Below are 16,767 nucleotides of genomic sequence, written 5' to 3'. Positions count from 1 at the left end.
GTGGAAGACTGCCTCCAGCGTTGTCTGGTTCAGCTCCCACTCGTGTGAACATGTGCTTAGCCTGCTTAGTGAGTCTGCTGTAGTGTTGCTGACTCCCGGGAGATGTTCCGCCCATATGTGCACTGAATCCTGAATGCACCAGGTCCAGATGAGTTGAGATTCTGTGGAAAGCTAGTGAGACCGAGTTCTGCCTTGCTTGTTATGTAGTGCATGGTGGTTGTATTGTCCGTCTGGACCAGCACCGACGAACCTCGGATTATCGATAGAAAAGCTTGTAGTGCAAGGTACACAGCTCTGAGTTCGAGGAGGTTGATGTGTAGCGTTGCATGAGAATTGGGCCGTCTGCCACTGACTTGCAGATCTTGGAGACATGCTCCCCACCCCTTCATCGAAGCGTCCATAAACGGGGGGATTTGATTCAGTAACTCCAGACCTACTGAAATGTTTGCAGGCGTTGACCACCACTGGAGGGAGTCGACCATCCTTGGTGTTATGTGAATGATGTCCCCGAAGGACCCTTGCGCCTGCTTCCACTGTTTGTCGAGCTCTTCCTGAAGAGGGTCACATTCGAAGATGACAGTGTGGAACTAGGTTGATACAGGAGGACATCATCCCTAGTAATGATCTGAACCTCTGAACTGAAAGACTTTTTTCTTCAAACTGAGTCTGCCAGGGTCAAAAGCCTTAGTTGACGTTCTTCTGCAGGAACGGCTTTTACAAGAGTCATGTCCAATACAGCACCCAGAAACACTGTCCTTCTGGTAGGTTGAAGCTGTGACTTGTCTCTGTTGAGAGTGAGACCTAGTTGCTGGAAGAGACGTAACATGGTTGTGAGGGAGCGACATAGGGCAGAGATGTTCGGAGCCTTTAGTAACCAATCATCCAGATATGGGAATACCTGGTGCTTGAGACGTCTCAAATATGCAGCCACTGGGGCTAAGCACTTTGTGAAAATCCAGGTGGTGGATTTGAGTCCAAAGGGTAGCACTCTGAATTGAAAGTGCTGGCCGGCTCCCATCAATCTCAGAAATTCCCTATGTTTGGGGTGAATGGGAACGTGGAAATACGCATCCTGCTGATCTAGGGAAGCCATGAAATCGCCTCTGTTGAGTAGCTGTAGTACATCCTTCAAAGTTACCATACAAAAGGGTTGCTTTTTGAGATATTTGTTGAGCTGCCTCAAATCCAGGTGGGCCTCCACAAACAGGACTTCTTTCTGAAGAGAAAGTATCAAGAATAAAAACCTCTTCCTCACTGCAAAGAGGGTACTACCTCTATCGCTCCTTTGGACAACATGCCCTCTATCTCTAGGAGAAGATGTAGATGTTGTTGACGCTCCCGGGAAGGTGGAGTTTCGGGAGGCCTGGAAGTGAAGTCTAGCAGATGACCATAAGTTATGATATCCAGAACCCACTTGTCGCTTGTGATCTGCCTCCAACGTTGCAGGTAATGACTCAGGGAGGGAGGGGTAGCCAGCCTCTGGAGGCTGTCAATGCCTACGTGAGGTATCCTTGGACTGTCATCCCAATCTTCCTCTAAGAGGAGGCCTGCTGTATGTTGTTGCCGGAGGCTGCCTTTGATTGGTACTGGCGTCTGGATGACTGATACTGGGAGGAGTAGGCTGGATAACGAAAAGACTGGTAGCCACCTCGAAAGGAGGAGTGGCCTCTACCCCTGGCTCCCCGAAAGGGAGTGCGCTTGTACTGTAGGGATCCCAACGAACTGGCGGTATCAGTATCAGACTTAATCGTCTGAAGAGCATCGTCAACATGCTTACCGAACAGGTCTTGGCCATCGTACGGGAGATCCAGGATCTTTGTTTGGACATCCGGCCTGAAATTAGTTGCTTTGAGCCATCCCTGGCACCTTAAGATGGCTGAACCAGCCAGAAGACTAAACCCCATGGCCACAATGACCAGGGCGCAGTCAATCACCTCTGCAGATATTTGTTGACCCTCCATGATGATCTTTCTTGCTTCCGACTTGCTGGTATCTGAAAGATCCTCCAAAGAGTGGGAGATGTCAGATCACAGCTGCCTGTAGTATCTGCCCAGTAGTGCCAAGGAATTTGCTGCACAGACCACAATTGCTGACATAGAAGAGAACCTCTTCCCGATATTGTCCAGGCGCCTTCCGTCCTTATCAGGAGGAGCCGATGAAGGCGCTGAAGGGTTCTTGGAGTGTCTCTGGGCAGCTTTGAAAACCACAGAGTCTGGTTTTGGGTGAGCCACCAGGCATGCAGGAGTGTCCTCTGTTGCCTTATACCTCTTGTCCAGCTTTGGTAACACCACTGGCACTGTTGCCGGGTTTTTCATTACCTTCAGCCCTTGATTCCAGACATGGTCAATGATCGGGATAGCCCTGACCGATTTTCTGTGTGGCTCTTTAAAATCATACAGAAAACAGTCCTGCTGCGTAGATGGCAACTGCAGCTCAAACATCATTGCAGCTTTCTCTAAGAGGTTATGGAAAGAGCCAATATCCTCAGGAGGAGATTCGACTGTTAACGGCTCCGGTGAAGGGGGTGCCGGGAGTACATACTCATCCCATTCGTTCTGGTCGGAGAGAGCCTCCCCTTCCTCTGCCGCTTCATCAGAAGAGGCCTGGACCTGAGGACTCTGCGGAGCCTGAAGAGAGATTCACATGCGACCCACCCGCCACCCCGGAGAAGCTCACTTTCACCTCTATCTCTCTTTTGCCATGGTATACGCACTTGTGCTTGGAGAATCTGAGGTACTGAAGCTTCTCTCAGGAGGGTTCTAGAGGGTGGTGTCATCTGATTGGTGGATGCTCAAGTTTGGTCCTTTTTCTTAAAATGACTCTGATAGACTGTTAAATTAAGAGGCCTAGGGCCCTTATATTATATCTATTTCAACACTACTTAGTTAATTAATCCGGAGGCTCCCATCTCGACGACGGGGAATGATTCAAGCATGCGAATCTATGAAAGTTCCAATACTGGAGTAAGACATCAGAAGCAGAGTGTCCAGTCTTACCCCTTTGTAGCCACAACAGAAGGCAACCCTCCCTGTCCTTCAGGGTCTTAGTAGAAACTTCCTGCACATTTTTCAGTCCTTAGTCTTGTGGCTGGGTTACAGGCTGTAAATACACTCCTCATGTGGATCCTCCACATATAACCTCTTCTTTAAACATGAGGCACAGGATCTGAAAAGCCCTTTCTTTGGTGTCTCTGACATGGCAGCCAGTTTGAATCACCAGAGTAGATAGAAATATCCAACAATATGTAGAAACAGGTCTTCTGACAGAAAATGTTGAGCAGAGCTCAAAGGAGACTCCTCAGCACAATGTGCAGTGGAAAATCTGAGGGAAGGCAGCTCCTCACAGGAGGTTCTAGAGGGGTGAGGCAATCCGATTGGTTCAAGTGTGAGTTTGGGTCTATTTTACAAAACAACTATGATGGGTATTGTATTGAGGCCTAGTTCATGTATTGTGTGCAGACATCTTCAGGCCTGGTGTTATATTCCACCGGGACTCCCATCTCGACGACGGGGAAGTATTCATGTATGTGAATCTATGAAAGCTCCAATACTGGAGTAAAAGTGAGTTCCTTCCTACCTTCAATATTGACATCATAGCATCTCATAATAAGAGCCCTGAGGCACTCTCTCATGATAGTTCCCTGGACAGATTTGTTACGCTGGGTTACGCTATTAAGGAGCTGACCTCTCTTGCAGTGTCAATCTTAATCTCGGTCTGCTCGCTGGTTTGCAGCTGCTCCACCACTTCATTTGCTGTGACCTTGGAGGTCTGCAGGGTGTTCACCAGCACCACATCATCCAGGAGTGATCCAGTTGCCTCATTTAGTAACCTGTAAACTCAAAAAGAATGTCTATCAGCTTTCAACAACTGAGGCTTACCACAATATCACTGACAAAAAAATGTTTCTGTAACGTTGAAGTTATTTCAGTAACACTGACAAATGTTTTTATGAGTTCTTCACACTTCCTGGGTATTTGTAATTTTATCAATCATTCCCAGGAACAAGACTGGTGCAGGAAAATAAGTTTATCACCCTATAATCCTAGTTTTCTTCCATGGGAATCCTTTTCAAAGTCATAAGCACTGAATTCTCCCACTCCCCTTAGCACACTGCAAACATACATACATCTATTATTGAATAAGCCTCTCCCTGGTAAGCCTAGGGCCACTCAACTAGAGGAAAAGCAGGTACAACAGCGCCATTGAGGATTCTGCACTTCTCAGAGATTTGTAAAGCTGCTAAGTGGAGATACCCACATACCTCTACTAAACATTATTGCTTGGATTGAGACTCAAGCAGATGCCTAAGTGAGGCAGGCATCATTGAGTAATCTTTTTGGGTGACACAGAGGGCAGTTTTTTTGTTATTGCCTGTGGAATGAGTATGCTATGTTATTCAATGCTTATGACTATTGATGAGGATCCTCAGGAAGAGAAGGAAACACATATGTAATTCTATTTTGCTTACAGCAGAATCCTCATCAAAGTCACATGCAACTCTTTCTCCTCCTCGGACAAAATGTTGGAATAGAAGTAAAAATGAACTGACAGACTGTCATCTCTGGGGCAGGACGGGAAACTGATGGAAGGATTAGGCTCCTAAATGCACAATGCCAGTTTATTGGATTTGCCTTTGCAGAATGCCAGTTAGCACTGCCCTGCATTGCCTTTATTCTTACTTTCTGTAAAAACAAGATTTGTGAGAGAAATGTCCTGTCGCTTTCATTGTGATGTCTATTTTTATACAACTGAAGACATTTTTAAAAGAGAAAATAAAATACCTTTGGTCATTTCTGGTCCTTCTTAGGCTGCAAAGACAATTATTTTTCATTTATATTCACATGTTTATTTCTACAAAATTGGCTTGTGAGTATATATATGTATACAGATGTGTATATATGTATATATTGTTAGGTACACGTTTTACCCACACACAACCATAGAAATTCAGCAGTTATAGTTATACTTGTTATGAAACTATAACTTGTAGTCTAAAGTTAATTTGTGGCAAGTGTTAAAGTTTCTTCAGATAAGAAAAATAATTTAGAACTGCTGAATTTCTATGGTTTTGTGTGGGTAAAACATGAATCTACCTATAACGTCCCTTAACCTTTGTTTTTTTCAGTGAATATCTATGTTTTTTTTAACGTAACGTAATATACAAATACCATACGTTAATACAATCACTGCTGCAGCAGGGACTGGCCGAAGGCTCTGCTGCCACCTCCCCCCCCCCCCAAACACACACATGCAGCTACCCAGCCGTTCACAGCAGGTACATTGTGTGTGAGGCTTTTCCCCCCAAAGGGCTTCCGTGTAGATATCCATATGTTTTCCTTTAATAACTCCGAAACTACTGAACATATTTACACCAGAAGCACGATCTGTGGACCAGGATTTAGCTTCCTGCCAAATCTGGCATATTTTCATTCAGCGGTTCGGGTTGTAGCTGTGTCTAAAGAGTGCAAAATCCCCACAGATACAGGATGGGGAGAATGTGTTTTGGGACACCCCCTTCATTTTGGCCTCCGCTTGACGAATCACCTCAAAACTTTCCAGACAGCAGTTGAAGTAAATGGTACACTAGTTTTGGAAATTTGTAAAGTTTTGTTTAACAGTGCCAAAGTTATTAGCAAAACAAGGGATGCTTCGACTATGGGAAAAGTTAGTCTAAACTATAACTACCTGCTGGCCATATATATTTTTATATATGTTTACAGTAGTGCAGTAATTTTTGGGTATTACCAAGGTACTCCGAACACTTTTTGTGAAAAAATTAAATATGTAAAAAATTGAAGGCATACTATTCTACAATATATTTTGCAAATGTAGGAAAATATAGTTTAGAACAGTGTATTGTCACATTTTTGACATACTTAGTTTTTTTAAGTACAGCTTTACTTCATAGAAAGTACTACAGTACTCAATACTTTAAAAGAAAAATTATACTTATTTATAAATAATTTCCCCTACCTAATAATACTTTAGTAAAATGGTAATAAGCATGGAAAGAATATAAAACATAATACTTATCTAGATCTATGGGCATAATGCAGAACTCAGCCAAAGTGTACTGAAAAAAAACATGGCTGACTTCAATATTTGTAAGGCAGTCATTAGCCAGTGACATAATGGCTTGTCATCGCTATGTGTCACAGTATTTTCGTTAAATACAGCAAAAGAATATAGTACCCTACCTACTTGTAGTACCTAAAAGGATCATCTGCACACCACAATCTCTATCTCTGCCAAATTTGATTAAAACCAGGTCAGCCACTTTTGTGGTATGCATGAGTATCAAGTCTATGGAAAATGCATTGGTGCCAAAACAAGTTGTGGTCTTTGCACCCCCTTGATGAATCTCTACAAAACGTTCCATAATCCGGCAACGTAGAAAAAGGAATAGGTCAGGAAAATATTGTGGAGATTTGTCAAACAAGCACACAGTAATTAGCAAGTACAAATCTAAGAAATTCCTATCTGTGGGAATCTAACAAGCACTACAGAGTGGCTATCACTGGTGCTGTAGGGTGCTCTGTATTGTATCTGCTGTCCACTCAACTCAGACACTACCCAGAGTACCTTGCTTCCTTTTTTGCATAATTTATGCAGCACTCGAAGCCTGAAAGGGTACTTTTTTTTAACTTATACTGGTTGCACCCTTGTGTCTGGACAGAGCTACACCTCTCTGAAGAGCTCTTAACGACAGAAAAACAAATGTCACGGGTTTCTATTATTCATACCAATTTGCCTCAGGTGGTATTTTACCCAACCAAAGCTGTAACACTGTGTCTGGAGTACTAAAAGGCTTTTGTCATTTTCGGCTCTGTATGGGTGGCACTGGCTTATCCTAAACGTAAAGACTTTGCTGTAAAAATGGCAAGAGACTTTGGGGGTGATTCTGACCGCGGCGGACGGCGGTCGCCGCCCGCCACGCGGTTCCCGCCGAAAGACCGCTCCGCGGTCAAAAGACCGCGGCGGTCATTCTGGCTTTCCCACTGGGCTGGCGGGCGACCGCCGAAAGTCCGCCCGCCAGCCCAGCGGGAAACACCCTTCCCACGAGGACGCCGGCTCAGAATTGAGCCGGCGGTGTGGGAAGGTGCGACGGGTGCAGTTGCACCTGTCGCGAATTTCAGTGTCTGCTAGGCAGACACTGAAATTCTTTTTGGGGCCCTCTTACGGGGGCCCCTGCAGTGCCCATGCCATAGGCATGGGCACTGCAGGGGCCCCCAGGGGCCCCGCGGCACCCCCTACCGCCATCCTGTTCCCGGCGGGAGAACCGTCAGGAACTGGATGGCGGTAGGGGGTGTCAGAATCCCCATGGCGGCGGAGCGCGCTCCGCCGCCATGGAGGATTCTCAAGGGCAGCGGAAAGTCGGCGGGACACCGCCGACTTTCCGTTTCTGGCCACGGCTGAACCGCCGCGGTCAGAATGCCCAGCGGTGCACCGCCAGCCTGTTGGCGGTGCTACCGCCGACCTCCGCCATGGCGGTAATTACCGCCAGGGTCATAATGACCCCCTTTGTCACTTTCTAGCCGGTGTGGATGGCGTGTGATATATCTAAAAACTCTGCTTGAAAAACAGATATTTTTTGATGGGCAGATTCAGAGTGTTGCTGGTGTTATAGGGTTCTCTATATTGGAGCTTTAGTACAATCCGAATCGAACCAGCCCTTTTTGTCCCGCTGCCCGCAAAATCTAGCGTATGTTCGCAAATTAACTGCTTCAAAAAGCCATGTGGCTCTATTTGGGACCATCAAAATGAATTCCCCTTACGCGAGGCTTATTCAATGTCATTTACCAAAGCATTACTATCCTGCTGGGGCTGTGTGGTATATTTGAATGAAATCTGTAAACTCTGCAGAAAATGATCACTTATTACTATATCATGAAGTAAATATTTGGAAAGATAGTGTGGAAATTAATACATAATCAATCACTGTGTCTGCTCCCCTGCAATTAAAAGTTGGGTTAAACTGCGGATACTTTTCCAAGATATACAGCCCTGTCTCTGACTCAGACTTATTTGATTCTCCAACTAGTGACTCTACTCAAAAGAATCCACATGTGATTATAACACCTCAGTTTGGGTTAGAGGAAGTAGTAGAAGCCATTAATGCAAGTAAAGCCGGAAAAGCCCTGGGCCCTGATGGCGTCCCAATAGACTTATATAAGGCCAACATACATTTATTGGCCTCCCTGTTGACCTAGGTGTTGAGGGCTTGTTACACTTTAGGACCTTTACCATCATGGTTAGACTCTAACATTGTCTCCATATATAAAAAAGGTGACCGTCTTAATCCAGCCTGTTACAGACCCATCTCACTACTCCATTCATTAGCCAAAATAGCTGGGAAAATCACGCGAAACAGATTACAAGACGGGGCTGAGAAAAACAACACTTTATCCGAATTACAGTACGGATTTCGCACAGGAATAGGCACCGTTGAACAGGGACTGAATTTAAGTATTATAATCGGGAAATATACAAAGATATTTATAAATAGTTCAGTTAATACGGGAACAGTATTCAGGCAGTAGGGCGAGGGTGAGATACGGGATGGTGGGGAAGGAATGGTTTCTTACCTGTAACTCCAGTTCTCTCGTAGGGGTATTTCCATGATAGTCATAAGCACTGAATAGTTCCGCGCGCCTGCGGGGACCCCGGAGCACTGTTGTGTAGTATATTCTTAAGTGCAATCATCAGCTCCTTGACAAAAAAGGTCTGTGAAAAACACTTAAGAATAACAATGTGCAGCCTATGTGAACAACTACACAGACCAAATTGTTAGAAGAAAAAACAGTTGTAGTGTAAATTCACGTTTAAACCTCTATTTATTCTATAAATACATAAATAAATACATTCTCATATTTTATTTACACCTCTCATGAGAATAAAACAATGTAGGGCAGTGTAGCCCATAGGCTGCCATTATACAGAATGAAAATAGAGCTGTGCCTTTAAGAAAGTAAAGTCTTCCTGTTTCCCATCATGCACAGCAAAAGGCAGTTGCCTCAGTTCTTTTTTGGAGGCTATTAACCTGACATGAAGAAAAACAAAACATTTGTTGGAGTACCAACCTCCATAATATTCATGTTCTATGTCAACTCCACCGGGGAGGAGGGAGGGTTGCTTATGACTATCATGGAAATACCCCTACGAGAGAACTGGAGTTACAGGTAAGAAACCATTCCTTCTCTCGTAGGGGATTTCCATGTATAGTCATAAGCACTGAATAGAGTAGCAAGCCCATCCCCATAACCGCGGTGGAGTAGATATAAGAATACTGAGAAAAAGCATGAATCATGCAAACAAATTCTTGAGCAAAGCCTGCCCAACCTGAGCATCTGCCCTATCGTCTGTATCAAGGCAGGAATGCTTAGTAAAGGTATGGACCGACCTCCAAGTGGCAGCCTTGCATATTTCTGCCAAAGGGACATTTCTCATCAAGGCTACAGTAGCTGCTTTCCCTCTGGTAGAGTGGGCTTTTGGCCTACCACCAAGGGATTTGTTTGCTAACTGATAACATAACATTATACATGAAACAATCCACCTGGATAACGATTGTTTAGATGTGCCCAAACCTGTTCTGATTGGGCCATAGTTAATAAAAAGCTGTTGTGATTTTCGAAAGCTTTTTGTCCTGTCCAGGTAAAATTTCAAGACTCTCTTTACATCCAGAGAGTGCAGAGTTCTCTCAGCAGGGGTAGCTGGATTCTGAAAGAAAGTCGGTAATGAAATTGTTTGGTTCACATGGAAGTCGGAGACTACCTTAGGTAAAAATTTTGGATGAGTTCTCATTACCACTTTCGCAGAATGAAAAACCGTGTAGGGTTCCTGAGCACAAAGGGCCTGGATTTCGCTGACCCTACGCGCTGAAGTGATTGCCACCAGAAAAGCAGCTTTCCATGTGAGATGCTGCAGCGATGCCTTATGTATCGGCTCGAATGGCGGCAGCATCAGACGTGATAAGACAACGTTCAGTTCCCATGGAGGAGAAGGCTTTCTAATGGGAGGAAAAACCTTCTTTAAACCTTCTAGGAAATCCTTAATAATCGGAATCCGAAAAAAGGAAGTTTGTGAAGGACTCTTTCTGTATGCCGTTATCGCCGCCAAGTGAACTTTTATTGACGACAGTTGTAAGCCCGATTTTGCCAAACTTAACAAGTATGGCAGGATGGATTGTTCCCCACAGGAAACCGGGTCAATGTTGTTGTGTAAACACCAAATGCAGAATCTCTTCCACTTGCTTGCATAGGCTGATCGTGTGGAAGGGCGCTTTGCTTCCTTCAGAATTTCCATACAGTCCTGAGGTAGGTTCAAGTGTCCATATTGCACTAGCTCAGGAGCCATGCTGCCAAACTCAACGATGAGGGGTTGGGATGAGATATCTGCCCTCTGAACTTCGTGAGAAGGTCCGGACGATATGGTAGCCTGATGTGTGGTTTGAGTGACCGGTGAAGAAGGTCTGGGAACGACCACTGGCGTGGCCACTCCGGAGCAATTAGGATCATTTTGGTCTGAACATTGGACAGCTTCTGGAGGACCGCCGGAATCAGGGGAAGCGGTGGAAAGGCGTAAAGAAATGCTCCTGACCAGCTTATCCACAGGGCATTCCCCAGTGTCCCTGGATGGTAATATCTGGAGGCGAAGTTTTGGCATTTTTTGTTTTCTGGGGTTGCGAATAGGTCTGTAGAAGGGGTACCCCAGAGTGCGAAAATGGAATGAACGACGTCGTCGTGTAGTACCCATTCGTGGTTCTCGTCCATTACCCGACTGAGGGCATCCGCTTGAACATTCTGGATGCCGGGCAGGTGAGTTGCCACTAGTGACAGGTTCCTGGCTAGAAGCCAATGCCAGATTGTCTGAGCCTCTCTGGATAAAATTCTGGACCTGGTGCCTCCTTGTTTGTTCACGTAGTACATCATGGCCACGTTGTCTGTCTGGAGAAGGAGAGTTTCCGTTCTCAGAGAGGGAAGGAAGGCTTTGAGCGCAAGGTGGACTGCGCGAAGTTCCAGCAGGTTGATGTGATAGAGACTCTCTCTCTGTGACCACTCGCCTTGGACTCGAAGATGTTCCATGTGCGCCCCCCATCCGATCAGTGACGCATCTGTTACGATGGTTTGAGATGGAGGCCGTTGTTGGAACGGAATCCCCACCAAGAGATTGCTGGGTAAACACCACCACTTGAGGGATTGTAGGGTGTGAGGAGAAAGAAGGACTTTGTTCTCCCAATCGTCCCTCAGTTGACACCACTGATCCTCCAGATTTTCCTGCAATGGTCTCATATGGAGGCGAGCATTGGGAACCAGATGGATACAAGACGCCATCGAGCCCAGTAGAGAAGCTATTATTCTTGCAGTGGCTTGAGGTCTTTCCTGCAGTTGTTTGCACTTCTGGAGAATCGATAACCGTCGTTCCTCCGAAGGAAACACCTTTCCTAGCCTGGTATCTACAATGGCCCCTAAGTAATGCAACCTCTGAACAGGTGTTGCTGTAGATTTCAGGAGATTGACTTGAAGACCAAGTTTTTGCAGCAGTTGTAGAGTCCATTCAAAATGTTGCTGTGTCTCGAGACAACTGGAGGCCTTTATGAGCCAATCGTCTAGATAGGGGTAGACGAATATTCGCTGTTTCCTCAAGTGGGCGGCTACTACCGCCATGCATTTGGAAAAAGTTATTGGCGCTGATTTTAGGCCGAAAGGTAGAACTGCAAATTGGTAATGGCGTTTTCCGACGGTGAACCTTAGGAATTTTCGATGTTTCTTGGTTACTGGGATATGAAAGTAAGCGTCGCAAAGATCTATCGCACATAGCCAGTCGCCCTGACGTAGATGTGGATAAATTTGGTGTAAGGCTAACATCCTGAATTTTTCTTTGCGAATCCATTTGTTTGCTGTCCTCAGATCTAAGATGGGACGAAACTCTTGTTTGTCTTTTTTCGGTACAAGGAAATATCTCGAATAAATCCCCTTCCCTTGTTGGCTGATGGGAACGGGTTCTATGGCTCTTTTTTGCAATAGGATATTGACCTCTAACTGTAGAGCTTCGAGATGGCGGTTGGCTGTTTTGGGTGAAACAGATGGTGGAGAACTGGTGAATCTGAGAGCGTAACCATGTCTCACAATATTCAATACCCAGGCGTCTGTTGTGATGCGTAGCCACTCGTCCAGATGATTTGAGATACTTCCCCCTACCGGAGTGGATAACGGAGGAGGGGGAAGCAAAGATTTAGGGCTTAGACGTGGGAGCCTGTCGAGTTGCCTGAGTTTGAGGTGTTGAACGACCCCTTGTCGACCTTCGCTGAGTAGAGAAACCCCTTTGATACTGCTGTTGTTGCTGCTGCTGGGGGCGCGAAGACATCCAGTGTGGCGACTGATACCGGTGGGTGAAAAGTCATCGTTGATATGGCCGGAAAACCTTTCTTTGTTCTTTCGGTCTTTCCATGCCTACCGCTTTCAAGGTATCTAGTTCAGCTTTCATTCTAGCCATCTCGTCATCGGCATGAGAACCGAACAAGGTGGAGCCCGAGAAAGGCAGGTTTTGTATTCTCTGCTGCGCTTCAGGTTTGAGTGATGTAAGTCTCAACCATGCATGCCTTCTGAGCGCTATCCCGTGTGCATAATTGTGTGCGGATAGCACCGAAGAGTCACCTGCAGCACTTATAATTTGGTTAGACACCATGGCTCCCTCGCCCACGACCTCCAGGAAATCTTCCCTTTTATCCTTAGGAAGATGTTCCGCAAACTGCATTAAAGAGTCCCAGAGGGCACGGTCGTACCGCCCTAATAACGCAGTAGCGCTGGCTGCCTTCATCGTGACGGCTGCAGTAGAGCATACTTTTCGTCCTGCAGCATCTATCTTTCTGCTCTCTTTATCTGGAGGCGAAGAAGAAGATGGTGAGGTTGAATGCAGTTTCTTTGCCGCTACTATGACCACCGAATCAGGAACTGGGTCCGACCTCAAGAATAGAGGATCTTGTTCTGGTGGACGATATTTTTTAATAAGTCTGGAAGGAGCAGACTTTGTTGCGGCCGGTGCAAGGAAAATATCCATTGCTGGTTCAAGGAGACCTGGAACCAGTGGAAGCAAAGGTCTGGAAGATGTCCTGTGATGCAAGGTCTCGAAGATCACTGACGTCGATGGGGCAGGTACCGCCAGCGGCATGTTCAGCTTGGTTGCCCCTCGTACTAAGACCTCTTGGAACGTATTCACATCATCTATGGGGGACACTCTCGGGGATGGTGAGTCCGATAGGGTTGGAGAGTAGTCCCGTGTAGACGAAGAAGAACGCCTGTGATGTGAATGCTGAGATCTCTGTGAGTCATGACGGTGCCGAGAGGAAGAAGAGCGTCTAGAGGAATGTCCCGAACGTCTTACAGACCGCGTTGGAGTCCTCAAAACAGACTCTGAAGGCGGAGCCGGAAGAGGCGCCGTAGGTTTTACCGGCGTCTGTGGCAATGGTGATTGTCGAGGAGAGAGTTGTGGAGACGCTGGAAGGAGGATGAGTGAAGCCGAGGATTCTGAGGTTGTATAAACCCTCCTAGGTCTTTTTGATTGTCTCGACGTCGACACACTCCTCGACGTCGAAGTACGGTGACGGCGAGTGCCCTTCGCCGTCGATTCTTCTCGCCGTTGAGAATCTCTCGACGACGACCCTCGACGTCGCCGTGATGACGGTGAACGTCTACGACGTCGATCACCCCTCGACGTTGATCGATCTCGCCGTTTCGACGGCGAACCGGATTCAGATCTCCTTGACGTGGAACGTCCTCGCCGTGTCGACGGTGACCCAGATCTCGACGGCGAAAGTCCACGCCGTCTCGACGGCGAAATCGTCGTCGACGGCGAGCGATGTCTCTTTCTCGCCGGCGAACCACTCCTCGACGGCGAGCATGTTGGCGCCGTTCCTTGCCTCGACGTCGACGCCCTCGACGTCGTCGGAGACCTGTGCCGTTTTTGAGCCGGTCTGGTCGGAGTTATAGAGGAACCAGTGTGAGCCCTGGTAGAAGACTGACCTTCTCCTCGCTCTGTGGTAGAATGACCACTTTTCCTCCTGTCCTCTTTCGCCTGGAGTCGGATCTTCTCCCTGTCACGAAGGGTCCTTCTGGAGAAGGTTTTGCAGATGTCACACGACTCCGGTTTGTGGCTGGATGGAAGGCAAATTATGCAGACCCGATGTGGATCTGTTTTGGCCTTTTTTCTGCCACAAGAAGGACATTTGTCAAACAGTGAAGGCATTTCTGAAGTAGAAAAACCTCAAAATTCTGTCAGAATCTAACAGAAAAAAGCAGAAAATTATCACTCAATGTTAAAAACGTCGAGTGAAAATGAAATTCAAAAGATTTTAAATGAATTTCTGTCACAAAATGATTTTGTGAGGTAGAGCTCAATGCTTCAGGGTCCTGTCAGAAAGGAGCCGGAAAAAAGAACTGAGGCAACTGCCTTTTGCTGTGCATGATGGGAAACAGGAAGACTTTACTTTCTTAAAGGCACAGCTCTATTTTCATTCTGTATAATGGCAGCCTATGGGCTACACTGCCCTACATTGTTTTATTCTCATGAGAGGTGTAAATAAAATATGAGAATGTATTTATTTATGTATTTATAGAATAAATAGAGGTTTAAACGTGAATTTACACTACAACTGTTTTTTCTTCTAACAATTTGGTCTGTGTAGTTGTTCACATAGGCTGCACATTGTTATTCTTAAGTGTTTTTCACAGACCTTTTTTGTCAAGGAGCTGATGATTGCACTTAAGAATATACTACACAACAGTGCTCCGGGGTCCCCGCAGGCGCGCGGAACTATTCAGTGCTTATGACTATACATGGAAATCCCCTACGAGAGAATGTACTAAATCTTTTGGTATACAAAGAGGTGTACGCCAAAGTTGCGTATTAGCACCTTTTTTATTTTCAATATATATAAACAAGTTAGAATTAGAATTAATAAGTAAATGTAAAGACCTCCCCTAAATAGGTCATCGTCCGATCCCGGCCTTGCTTTATGCAGATGACGTAGTTCTTATGGCCCGGACCCCGCTAGCCCTTCAAAGACTTCTAACAACTTGCGTAACATATATGGCAGATTTGGGCCTTAATGTCAACCGCTCTAAAACTTTTATAATGAAATGTGTTGGAAAACCAATTAAGATCCGTGATATTATCATGCAAGGTGGAACGATCGACATTACTTCAACATTTTCCTATCTGGGAATAATGTTTGATAAAGAAGGTTCTTGGGCTCAGTGTGTAAAGATCATCTAAATCAGGTAAGTACTTTTTAAGTTATGAATTTGTGAAGTTTAGCTTTTTGTGCGTAATTACACACCATAGGAATCAATGGAGAAGTACTTAAAAAATATATATAAAATCAGGCAATGTGTTTACCAATGCCTCCTTTTGCAGGTATGTCAAGGTCGTCTCTGGGCACTATGGACCAGCTGGTGAAGTTCAGGTGGCTCCCAATTATAGCGGGAGCAACCGCAGAAGGATTTTTGAGCTAGTGCCAGGCCAATGAGGGGGACCACTTGAAAAAACACTGCATAGGTGGGCTTAAAGCTAAGTCTGTGGGTCCCCTTGGGCTGTCGAGGTCGCAAAGGGCGGGGGACACTTAGGGAACAGCTGCATCTTCGGTGCAGGCCACAGGCACAGGGCGGCTGGGTGCAGAGCGAATTGGCGAGCCAGGAGATGTATGCAAAGGTGCCCTTGGAAGCAGGATGTAGGTCACTTTGAGGGTCAATTGAAGATCAGCAGGGGCACTCTGGTGGGAGGTCCTGGTGGTTCCTGATGTTGCGCCGCGTGGTGCGGCGCGAGCCGAGCATTCGGCTCGCGCCGCGCAGTGCGTTCTCAGGAAGCGGCGCGCCCCGAGTCTTCTTTGTACAGCGCGAGGCCCCAGATATTATTTTGGGCCTCGCTCTGCCTTCTGTGGTGTCCCTGTTCTCCCCTGACCCCTCCTTACCTGTTTCTTTTTCTTTCTTCTTCTTCTTTTTCTTCTTTACTTTTTCGAGGCATTTTCTGTCCTTTCTTTATGTCTTTCCCCCTTCCCATGTTAACTTTTTCTTCCCAGCATTCCTTGGTCCCTATTTTCTATGGTTCCTGTTCTATTCTATCCTATGTACTTTTTCCCTATCTAAAAGGGTGTCTTTTTACTTCCTGTTGGTCACTTCCTGTTTCTTGGTATATAAGGGCTCTGTTTTCTCCCTTTCCTTGCGCTGCATCACTTTCTGCTCAGATTGTGTCTTCGCTCCTGATTCTTAGCCTTCGGTTCTGAATCTTTTCAATTTTGCATTTACCTGCATATTGTTCCTGTTTGATTCCTGGTTTTGTTTTCGTTTCAGGAATCCATTTTTTGGAGATTTTTTCCCCTTTATTGGGGTCTTTTCCCTCTGGCACTAATTCTAAAGGACACGGTCTGTTCTTGGCGTTTCCACTGCCTGCAGCACCGTGGCTACTAGAAAGAGTCGCCCCTTTCTGGGCCAAAGCCGAACCCTCAAGACCTACGCCACTAGATCTGCGGTTTCCAGGCGCCAGCAGCACGTGAGTCGTGACAGAATGCAGCGCCAAACCATTCCGACATCTTCTGATACTATGGATGACACAGTGGCGGCGGCTGCAGATCCTGATTCATCTTTTTTGACTACTATTCAACAACAAGCTCAGGAATTGCAACAATTGCGCAACGAGAATGCGGTCTTACGACAGGCTTTGGCCCTCCGCAGTGGCGATGTTCCGACTATCTCCGCCTCAACGCCTCGCTTCTCT

At 46.1% G+C, this 16,767-nt stretch overlaps 1 protein-coding gene across 1 annotated transcript in view; it reads right to left on the bottom strand.

The window, feature by feature from the left end:
* DNAH2 (dynein axonemal heavy chain 2) overlaps window positions 1-16,767 on the bottom strand; it is a 1,666,550-nt gene that overhangs the window by 235,462 nt on the left and 1,414,321 nt on the right. Inside the window, exon 73 of the mRNA XM_069218683.1 lies at window positions 3,685-3,829. Coding sequence (XP_069074784.1) covers window positions 3,685-3,829 — 145 coding nt within the window. The remainder of the gene's footprint in view (window positions 1-3,684; window positions 3,830-16,767) is intronic.

Source organism: Pleurodeles waltl, chromosome 12 (assembly GCF_031143425.1).
Source record: "Pleurodeles waltl isolate 20211129_DDA chromosome 12, aPleWal1.hap1.20221129, whole genome shotgun sequence".
In the NCBI taxonomy this organism is placed as follows: domain Eukaryota; kingdom Metazoa; phylum Chordata; class Amphibia; order Caudata; family Salamandridae; genus Pleurodeles; species Pleurodeles waltl.
This window is presented reverse-complemented; position numbering and strand designations above follow the sequence as displayed.